Source organism: Polistes fuscatus, unplaced genomic scaffold (assembly GCF_010416935.1).
Source record: "Polistes fuscatus isolate 324 unplaced genomic scaffold, CU_Pfus_HIC Scaffold32, whole genome shotgun sequence".
Taxonomy (NCBI): Eukaryota; Metazoa; Arthropoda; class Insecta; order Hymenoptera; family Vespidae; genus Polistes; species Polistes fuscatus.
In genome coordinates, this window is record NW_025113110.1 from 194,636 (window position 1) to 206,056 (window position 11,421).

At 39.6% G+C, this 11,421-nt stretch overlaps 2 protein-coding genes across 2 annotated transcripts; both read left to right on the forward strand.

The window, feature by feature from the left end:
• The first annotated feature begins 1,450 nt into the window (after positions 1-1,450).
• On the forward strand, positions 1,451-3,292 carry LOC122520382. The gene has a single exon (XM_043640471.1). The coding sequence runs from the start codon at positions 1,451-1,453 to the stop codon at positions 3,290-3,292; it is 1,842 nt and encodes a 613-aa protein (XP_043496406.1).
• A 167-nt stretch (positions 3,293-3,459) lies between these two features.
• On the forward strand, positions 3,460-4,599 carry LOC122520383. The gene is made up of 3 exons (XM_043640473.1): positions 3,460-4,000; positions 4,059-4,369; positions 4,453-4,599. Exons 1-3 carry the CDS (start codon positions 3,460-3,462, stop codon positions 4,597-4,599), a joined length of 999 nt encoding a protein of 332 aa, XP_043496408.1.
• The last annotated feature ends 6,822 nt before the right edge of the window (positions 4,600-11,421 follow it).

Here is an 11,421-nt window from a genome sequence, read left to right on the forward strand (position 1 = left end):
AATCAAAAAGATTGTGACTGCAGATTCTTTGGATTCTCGATCTTTAAATCTTCGGCAGCTTCATAGTCTCTTCCAGGAAACGGTTCACGCATTGGATAATATAGGTGCCTATGCCCAATCCAGAGATCCCTGGATTATTTATTTGATGTCCTCAAAATTAAATAAAGATATCGCGGATAAGTGGGCCCATGAGGTGGCTGGCGATGAGGAACCTACTTTGGACCGATTTTTTAAGTTTTTGAAAAACGAATGTTTGGCTATGGAATTTCTGAGTGAATCAGATAGGAGTCAAGAGCCGAAGAAATCAGTTAAATCTTTCTCCACAGCGTTTGGAAAATGTTTCGTGTGTCACAAAGATCACAAGATTTTTGGTTGTGATAAATTTACAACCATGAATATTTCCGATAGAGAAAGATTGGTTCGATCACAAAATCGTTGCATCAATTGTTTGGGCTCGGGTCATTTTTTGAGAAATTGTAACTCGAAGAGAACCTGTAATAGATGTAATCAGAAGCATCATACCCTTTTACATTATGAGCGATCAGTTGGAACTGCTTCGGCGGGAAACTCTGTGAAAGGGGGTAGTCTGGGTCACTCTGAAAGATCTCTAGAGGGGACTGATTCAAAACTTGAGGAAGGGGCAAAAGAGGTGATAAAAATTCATTATCATCAAAACCATACTGCTGGTGCTGCTTATTACCTACGGCCTTGGTCATTGTGCGTTGTGGGGACGCCTCATATTCGTGCCGCGCTTTAATAGATTCTGGGTCGCAGGCTAGCTTTGTGTCTGAAAGTTTAGTACGACAGACCGGTATAGGGAGACGTCAGAGTCGTATCCCTGTACGGGGAATTTCATCTTCTGGTTTGGTTTATTCCAGAGGAATGGTTAATTTGTGGATTGGATCCATTTACGAAGACAAGAAAGAATGGCTTGTGGGAGCCTATGTGCTCCAGAAGTTGACCGGCAAGTTGCCTGCTCGTGATGTGGGGTTCTCTTCAGCTGATTTTCTCCAGAGGAAGTTTAAGTTGGCGGATCCTGATTTTGCGGTGCCGTCTGGGGTTGACATAATCCTTGGTGCAGATCATTGTTTTGAGCTTATCGGCCCTGGCAAGTATTATCAGCCACGTGATCATTTGTGGATTCAAGAGAGTCAGCTTGGGTGGCTTGTTTGTGGGGGAACTTGCCCGGATCCGTTAAGCATTTTGCATACCCATTGTTCTATCGTAGAAGACCAAGATAAATTGTTGGAAGATTTTGGCTCCAAGAAGAGCCACCCAACATTAAACCAGTCTCACCGGATGATGTCATTGCGAGTCTATTTTCAAAGAAACAGTTGTTAGAAAGGCGGATGGCCGATATAGTGTCACGTTGCCGATGCGTGAGACTAGACCCGAGTTGGGTGAGTCATATGATTCAGCTTTGCGGCGGTTTCATTCGGTGGAGAGGGCAATGTCCCGAGATGTAAAGTTTAGAGCGGAATATCTTAGATTCATGCAGGAGTATGAGTCGCTTGATCATATGAGATTGATTGCGGAAGAGGAGATCAATATCCCCGTTTCTCAGCGTTATTATATTCCACATCACGGTATTTTCCAACAGTCAAATGAGAAGTCGAAACTTAGAGTTGTGTTCGACGCGTCTATGACCTCAAATAGTGGGAGTTCGTTGAACGATATCCTTCTTCGAGGACCGAATCTGCAGCTAGAATTGTCTGACATTCTTACGAATTTTCGTCTGTACCGATATGTATTTGTGTCAGATATCACTAAAATGTATCGACAAATCTTGGTTAATGAAAGTTTCCAAGATTTCCAACGAATCTTGTGGAGAGAGAGTCCAGAGCTCCCGGTCAGACATTATCGGCTGCGAACCGTCACTTATGGGGAGTGTTGTTCTCCATATTTAGCGTTGAGAGTTCTTTTGGAACTGGCATCTGCTGAGGAGAACAACTATCCTGCTGGTGCTCGTGCGATTCGACAGAACAAATACATGGATGATTTTTTGGTGGGTGCGGATGAGTTGACGGAGCTCATGGACACTAGAGATGAGTTGCGAAATATCTTGTCAACAGCTGGGATGTCGTTGGGAAAGTGGGCGTCTAACGATAATCGGGTTTTGGAGGGAATAGCTGTGAGCGATAGATCATGTCCAGATTTCTCCACACTGGATGAGACAATCTTTTTGAAGACTTTAGGAATTCGGTGGAATCCCTCGGGGGATTATTTTTCTTTCAATCATACTTCAGTTCCGATCGCGAGGCTCTCCAAAAGATCTCTTCTGTCGGAAGGTTCTCGCATTTTTGATCCGCTTGGATGGATTTCTCCGGTGACTCTGTTGTTCAAGCTCTTATTTCAAGAGACTTGGATCCGGGGAGTTGGTTGGGACGAGGATCTTCCTGCGGATATGAAGGAAAGGTGGTCGGTTTTAAGAGGGTCCCTGAGAGACATACGAGAGGTAAAACTACCTAGATGGATTGGCAGCGTGAGAGATTCTCAGATCCATGGTTTCTGTGATGCCTCTGAGAGGGCTTACGCGGCAGTGATTTACGTGAGAGTAAGGGATCAGTCGGGAATCATGGTTACGAGATTGATTTCTTCCAAGAATAAACTTGCTCCAATAAAAACTATCTCCATTGCGAAGTTAGAATTGTGTGCTGCACATCTCTTAGCTAGGATGCTGCACCACCTTCAAGACAATGGCCCCTTTTCTGGTGCGCAGTGTTTTGCATGGTCGGATTCAAAAATTGTGTTGGCATGGCTAGCCACCCATCCGAGTAAGTGGAAAACGTTCGTGGCGAATCGGTGCTCGCATATCCAGGAACTCTGTCCTGGCTTAAGATGGGCACATGTGAGATCAAGGAACAATCCAGCCGATATTGCTTCTAGAGGGGCAATTCCGGATCAACTCATTGCGAATAAAGTTTGGTGGAGTGGACCTGAGTGGCTTTCGGAGTTTAATGTGGCGGAGCGATCGAAAGAGTTGTTTACGACTGATGAACAGCAGAAGTCTTTGGTTCTCGGTGTGGTTTGCACTGCTGCGGATTTTTTCACGGATATTGTCGATCGATTCTCTTCATTTGTCAGATTGACTCGCTCTTTCTCTTACGTAATTCGTGCGTGCAAATCTTTCAAAACCCCCAGTCATAGGGAGATTGGTGATCTTACACCTGATCTGATACAGGGGGCGACTCTTATTCTTGTCCGGGGTGTTCAGAGATCATACTACGCTCGTGAGGTCGAACTGTTGGAGCGTGGGTCTCTCTTGATCGGCAAAGTAGACTTTTCTACCTAAGTCCTTTTCTGGATGATGAGGGCATTCTGAGAGTTGGTGGTCGGCTGGCCCATGCTCCTCTGGATTTCGCGTCTAAATTTCCGATCGTAGTACCAAAGGGTCATTTTTTGGATTTATTCATTTCCTTTGTTCATCATAAATATTTTCATTGTGGGGTTTCTTTGGTCATGTCTCTTGTTCGTCAGAGGTTTTGGTCACCTGGATTGAGAAATACGATTAAGGGTCATATTCGAAAGTGTGTGACATGCCTCCGTCAAAAAGCGGTTACTTTTTCGCCTAGCATGGGTCATGTTCCTGCCGTTCGTTTTGGCACCTCTAAGCCGTTTGAACGGACCGGGATTGACTTTGCTGGCCCTTACAATGTGCGTCCGTATAAGGGTCGAGGGAAGATCGGTATGAAGGCGTATTTGGCGATTATGGTCTGCCTGACGACAAAGGCAGTTCACTTGGAGCTGGTGTGTAATCTGAGTACGGATTCATTGATTCTGGCCTTGCAGCGTTTTATCTCACGTAGAGGGCATTGTTCCGAAATAATGAGCGATAACGGTCGAAATTTCTTGGGGTTATCGCGATGTTTGAATGATTCTCGAAGAGAAATTTCGCGAGTGATAATGGACGATGAAGTAAAGAAGTTTCTGTTAGGAAACCTCATGAATGGAAATTTATCCCCCATACTCGCCTCATTTCGGCGGCATATGGGAGGCCGCAGTGAGATCGGTGAAAACTCACTTAAATAAATCTCTGAGTGGTCAGATCTTAACTTTAGAGGAGATGACCACTGTTCTAACTCAAATCGAGGCCATATTGAACTCACGTCCGATCTTGTCTATGACGGATGAGGTGGAAGATCTTGAGGTGCTGACCCCGTCTCACTTGCTTAGTGGTCATCCGGTAGTGGATATCCCTGTTGTTGCCGTCCATCAGAAAACTAAACCGATCTCTGAGCTGCGGGCTTATCAAAATCTAAAGTCGAGAATCAGTTCCTTTTGGAGAAATTGGCGGCATAGTTATATGCAATCCCTTCTCAAAAAATCAAGATGGATATCTGAGGGAAGAAGTCCTGAAATAGGCGAGCTCGTTTTAATTAAGCGGACTAATGATCCACCCCTTTACTGGCATCGGGGGAGAATAGTTCGCGTTTTTTCTGGTGTTGATGGAAGACGAGGGTAGTGGAGGTCAAGACAGCAAAGGGTTTCACAAGGGAGAGTGCTCGAAATCTGGTGCCATTAAATTTGAAGCTTGATGCTTCAACTGGGGGAAATTGTACGGATGTGGAGGATTTGAGGCCAACTTTGGGTTCAGGTTAGGGGAAAACGGGCCTTGACGTGACTTGGGCAGTTCGGGCTAGATTAGCCCCTCCGAAAATGTTTGGTGATTGTAAATATAATATGTTGTTTTGTTTTGTTTATCATTATTATTGTTATTGTCGTGTAAATTGAAAAATAAAGTTATTATTGTTCGAAAAATTCGAGAAACTCATCTTTCGGGTTCGTGTTGTAACAATTATCTTTTAAACTATAAAAATATTTTTTTAAAAACTAATATTCTAAATGTGAATATGCGGTCAGGATGCGGACAGAATGCGGTCCGAGGGCGTTAAATGGCTTTACATGGCGTGAAATGACGTCAAAAGTTGGGTTCGGTCGTCAGGAGATGGGCACTGTCGTCGGGAGATAGGCGGGGTCGTCAGAAAATAGGCAAAGTCATCGAAAGTTAGTTGCAGTCGTCAGGAAACGGGCGCGGTCATTGGGAGATAAGCGCCGTCGTCGGAAGATAGGCACGGTTGTCGAAAACCGTGTGTGGACGTCGAGAGCTAGGCGCAGTGGACTAAAATCGTGTGCGGTGTTCGGAAATCATTGTCATCGGTGGAAATCTTGTGCGGTCGTCGGAAATCGTGTGCGGTGTTGTAAGCCATTTGACTTCGTCCTTGATCACGTGAACTCGCCGTTAATCACGTGATTGCACCGAGGATCACGTGATTGCACCGAGGACCACGTGACTGCACCGAGGATCGCGTGACTGCACCGATCGACCAACGTCTCGATCGGTATCCTGACTGAGCTCAGTACAACCGATTCATTCAAGAATTCTAACTGAAACGTGTCATAAAGACCAATATTTAGAATTTATATCGTTCTGAATTTCTATAACGACGCAATCCCTAAATACAATAAAATACTTTTATCAAAAAAAAAAAAAAGAAATATAAAAATCAAGTGAAATACTTGGCAAATGTACCAAGTATTTCTCCGAGCAGTTGATCATAAATCGACTCAACTGTCAAAAGAAAATCTCAAAAATTTTTTGTAAGACTTCTCTATGGTACTTCAATGTTAACTCATTTATAAATTTGAAAAAATCATTTTAATTAAAAATAAAATTTGATGTTACATAAAAAATAGGAACATTAGTGTTAAAGGATTAAATAATCGATTGTAATTATTACGCGTTTATTCACAATTTAATAAAATCGAACACTATATCACTCTAACTTCGCACGTGTACTACTCGTCTTCTGATTCACCTTCAGATTCTACTCCTGCGTCGCGCTTGTCTTCCTCGTCAACGTTCCTTATTCCCGACTTTACACTCGGCCACCCTGCATCATCGTTTGCGACCCCGTAAACCTCGTAATCGTCGAACCTTTTCGAACGTTGCACCCTTCGTCTCGGTCTGTTTTCAATCAGTTCGTCTCCACGGTACACCTTCAACTTACTGATGTGGGCAGTCGTTTCAAACCCCGGCCTACTGTCATTTAGATTTCGGATGTCATACGTGTCTTCCGAGACTTGACGTAATACCTCGTATGGCCCATCATATTTGGCGTCCACCTTACTTCTTTCTTCGTCTCGTGTCTTACGTACAACTATTTCCCCTATCTTCAGTTTGTCACCTATCGCCCGACCCATATCGAACCGTGTTTTCATCTTTGCCTGAGCTTCTAGTATGGTATCTCGCATCTCCCTCTGCAGATCTTGCGGGGCTCTCCATTCTTCATTGCTCGGACTTGACATTCTTAACGGTCCCTCAACGAACTCTGGCAAATACCCATGCAAGATCTCGAATGGTGTTTTCCCAGTAGTCGCGTTGATCGTACCATTAATGTCCTTTTCAATGACATTAAGTTTTTCGTCCCATTCTATTTCTTCGTTGGTATTAATTTCCAACATCGGTTGTAACACTCTGTTTACCCGCTCGACTTGACCGTTCTCACGAGGGTGATTAACTGCATTTAATACCCGCTGTATTCCGTTTCGTGTGCAGTAGTCACACCATGAGTTTGACGTAAAGCACGTTCCTCTATCCGAGATAATTTTCTCCGGCAGTCCATAGCTTAGCACGAATTTCGTCATTTCGTTTATCACATTTTCTACGCTGTACTTTGTACTGGGTACAGCTTTACGAATTTCGTTAAGTTACATATTACGACCAAAATGTAGCAATTCTTCAATTTTGTCCTTGGCAAGGGACCGAAATGATCATGTTAATTGTCGAAAAGGGGCGTCGGCCCGGTGGTATCGGCTTCAGCTGACGCTTTGGCCTCCCCCTGGTACCTTTGTAAACAGACATTCAACGCAATGTCGAATGTGGTTTCGTACGTATCTCCTCATGTTCTTGAATGATAGATGACATGATTTGTCGCTCCTTCAACGAGGCTCGGTATGGTCTGTGCGCTACAACTCTCGCGTTTGGCTCAACTTCTATTTTCATTGAGATTTCATTCGATAAGCCTAATTCACTCGTTTTCAGAGCAAAACAATCGCGATACTCGCTGATTTTCGCAACCAACTCTGCTTGTTGTTTCGTTGAGACGTCTTTTCCCATAGTCACATCCTCTATCGAAACATGGTTGTCCGACGTCATCAAATCTACTTCGCTCTCCACCATTGACCAGAGGTCTTCTAAGTCAATTCGGTATACCGGATTATCGGTCGACACAACGTCTAATTCATTATCATGTTTAACGTATATCACGTTCGGTCTGTCGCTATACGTTCTGCCAATAATTACATTCCATGGCATTTCATCGTCTTCCACAATTACGAACGGTACTCGCTCACAAATCACACCGTCGATATTGACATTCAACCAAGCTGTTCCGGCTGACTTTACTGCTGCTCTGCCATTAAAACCGTATAATAGTCTTTTTTCAGTTTCGTCGACGATCACGTGTTCTTTAATGATTGATTTTCGGATTATACAGTCCGCACTACCAGGATCGAAAAAGGCAATTACTTCGATATCATCATTCAATAGCGTTCTCTTCATATACCTCTGCAGTGATGCTTTTCGTTCAGATTCGACATAATTTATCGATTCCTGCTTCATATTACACGTTCTTGCGAGATGCCCTGTTCTTTTACATTTAAAACACACGCGGTCATCCGCCATCGTGCAATTCTGTGACACATGTCCCACTTTTTTACACCTGTAACACACTACAGCCTTCTTTGCTTCGGTTTTTATTTTCGCATCGCTACTCTCGATAATCGTGCGATCTACGGTACGCTGTACATTTTGAGTTGCTCGAAACTCCGTCTCAAACTCCGCCCATGTGTCGATGTTATCGCCTTGGCTCAACTGCCAATGTCGCGCCGCCCCTCGCAAATTTGACATCGCTAGCGGCAACTTTTGTTCGGCGGGCCATTGGTTTACTCGACCCAAATCATTAATTTGTCGCAAAAAAACTGTCGCATTTGTGATAACATTTCCGGATTCACCATCAAATCCGTCGATGTTCGTCGCCGTCATTTGAACAACCTGAGGTGGATGCGCACCCGCAGCATTCACCACCCCGTTCACCGCAGCATTCGAACCAGCGGCAGCGTTCGCGTTCGCAACATTTTCAACCAATGCCACATGTTGTTGACGTAACATCTCCATTAATTGACGATTTTGTTCTAATAATTCCCCAATTCGCGCTTCCATGTCGTTCTTTTTTTTGTTTTCGAAATTCACTAGTTACTTTATCCCGCTCCTGATTTGTTAAAGGATTAAATAATCGATTGTAATTATTACGCGTTTTATTCACAATTTAATAAAATCGAACACTATATCACTCTAACTTCGCACGTGTACTACTCGTCCTCTGATTCACCTTCAGATTCTACTCCTGCGTCGCGCTTGTCTTCCTCGTCAACGTTCCTTATTCCCGACTTTACAATTAGAAAAAAATAAATTAACATTTTTAATTAAACAAAACTTTTGTTAAATAATTTTTTATCACAATTCAAAATATTAGTTTTTTTTTAAAAAAATTTTTTTCAAACATATAAAACTTTTAGTAATAGAATACATATGATACACATAAAAATAAAATATGTAATTGATTAAAATTTGAAGTTTTATGAAGCGAATTTAAAAAAAAAAAACATTTATATATAACATATCGATAACTTAGCTGCAAAAAGAACTTTTTTGGTTTTTTTTTGATCGCTTACGATTTGGACTAACTACCAATATGGATTTTCGTTTTGAGATTAGTGACTGATTCGATTCTGTTTGAGCGTAAAAGAGGGCTCCACAAAAGGAAAGGATACCCTTTTGAAAAAATGTATATATATGAGGGAGTATCTGTAATTATTATTATTATTGTTCATTGTGCTTGGAATTATTGTTATTATTAATAGTTTTTATTAAAGTTCATACATACTAGTTTATTTCAAGAAATATATATACAATTAATATAAGCTAACTAGGGGGGATAATATTCCACTTGTGACTTGCGTCTTCTAAGTTTGTATTTTCTAACACCCTTTCTCAAACCTTGGTGATGCCAACATTTTCTTTGTGTTTTTTTAATTTCTCTGCACTCAATGGCTTTGTGAGCATATCTGCAAGCATGTCTTCTAATTTGCAGTATTTGAAATCAATTTGTTTCTTGTCTTTAAGATCTTTGACAAAATGAAATTTTACGTCAATATGTTTACAACGTGTTTGATGTCCGCTTTCGATCATTTTTAAAGTACTTTGATTGTCTTCAAAAAGTTCAACTATTGAACCATTATCCTCTTTAAAATCATTTAGCAGCTTCTTGGTCCATAATACTTCTTTACATGTTTCAGAAATGCAACGTACTCTGCTTCAGTCGAGCTAAGAGCTATTGTTACTTGCTTTTGAGACCTCCAAGATATTGGCGAACCACAATATTTTATAATAAATCCACTAGTTGATTTTCGGTCTCTGGTGTCTCCACCCCAATCAGCATCTGAATATGCTATTAATTTTTTATTATGATTTTTTGTTCCTAAAGACAACCATTCATTTTTTGTTCCTTTTAAATATTTGAAAAGTCTTTTCACTTCGTTCCAATCACTTTGTGACGGGTTTTCGATTTGTCTACTTAAGATTGATACGCTAGCAGCTATATCTGGGCGACTATTCGTTGCCAAATACAATAGTGCTCCTATGGCACTTCTATAATTATTACTGTTTTCAAATGGTTTCATACAATTTCTGTTTTTAAAATATCCAGTGTCTAGAGGTAGTTCCGGGAAAAAATATGGCACTATTGGGCTATGTTCCGACCCAGAACACGTCAAATCAGTAAGAAAAGTTACAGTTAGAAAACATAGCACCAATAAGCAAAGTTCTTGTTAGGCACATGGTGACAACAGTTGAAGAGGTTCCGTTCAAACAATATAATATTAATCAGCAAAACTCCAGTCAGACAACATCGCATCAGTAAGCAAAATTTTTATCAGATATGGCACCAATCATCCCACCATACTAGCCACACAAGCAAGAACATAACACTTACAACATATACAATACACATTGCAACATCCTTACTCAAACAACTTTAAAGTAAATTAAATGTTCATTAAAACTTCAATGAAAACGACAGTTGAGTAAAATCGACCAAAAACCATTTGTTCAATTGAACCGGATTCGAATTGGATTTCAGTGCTAAAACAAAACGATTGGTACGCACCAAGCTGCTCGATTTGTCGTGAATCGGACCAATTAATTAACGTCTGGGAATTAGGTAAAAATGATTATTCATCGTTAAACTTAAATTATATTTCGGAAAATGAATATAATTCATTTTAGGTTTGGTCGCTTTGAACAAAATTATCAATGCAAGTCCACGATTGGATTTTTGTAAGAAATGATGAACAAATCGATCAAAATCGGCTCACGGAAGGCATTTTACGTAACTTTATTATCGAACAATTTCTGCCGTTGGACTCGGAAGATAAGGAAATGTACTTATGCATTTTGTCTAACGTATAGGATGTATTTATTCGATGAACAAGGTGCGTCAAGATGTGTAATATCGATGAAAAGCGGCCAGTTGTGATTCCGTTAACGACTGCAACGAATGAATAAAAATCGAAAAACAAATTTGTGATGTTATTAAAGTCGATCTCGAATGCGGTGTTAAGGTTGGTCTTGCACGATTTATTCCGAATTTGTATTTGTACACGTAAAGCTCTATTTAGTTTTTTTTAATTGGAATTTCTAACTGAATTCATTAATTTAATTGGATAAAAGTTATTTAACTTTTCTTAAATGAGATAAAGAGTAGTTTTTTGAGTTTTTATCTTAACTGTAGTTTTAAAATTTAACAAATTTTAATTATTTTTTGCTTTTTTTGAAGAAAATTCGCATTTTAGATGTTTTCTTTAAATTTTAATTTATTTTCTTATTTCATTTTTCTTATTAAATACAATCTTTTAATATCAAAAATATTAAATATTTTTTCAAAATATTTGTTTTATTTTCAAATTGGTTTTAGTTTAAATCTTCTTTTTTTAAAATTTACATTATTTTTAAATCTCTAAAAATTTTTAGTAATTCAAATAGTTTTTAAATTTTAAAATTATTTATAGTTTTTATAACTTAAGTTTATTAATTATACAGTTTATTTATATTTTATGATTTATAAATCTTTTTAAAAAAAAAAAAAAAAAACTGTTTTTTTTATTTTTACAATTTTTAAAATTTACAATTTTCTTTCAATTCTTAGGTTTTTAAGGTTAATAAATTTTTCAAAAATTTTTTTTTCAATTTATTTATTTGTAAAACTTTCACACTTTTTGAAAAATACAAAATTCATTTAAGTAAATGTAACGTTTGAAATTTACAATTTTTTTAAATAAGATTTTGATTGTTTCAAAGTTAAA

Coding starts and splice junctions, on each gene's coding strand:
- LOC122520382 (XM_043640471.1), top strand. CDS start 1,451: ATGTCCCGAGATGTAAAGTTTAGAGCGGAATATCTTAGATTCATGCAG.
- LOC122520383 (XM_043640473.1), top strand. CDS start 3,460: ATGTCTCTTGTTCGTCAGAGGTTTTGGTCACCTGGATTGAGAAATACG. Junction 4,001..4,058: donor GCGGCATATGGGAGGCCGCA/GTGAGATCGGTG, acceptor TCTTAACTTTAG/AGGAGATGACCACTGTTCTA. Junction 4,370..4,452: donor GTCCTGAAATAGGCGAGCTC/GTTTTAATTAAG, acceptor TGTTGATGGAAG/ACGAGGGTAGTGGAGGTCAA.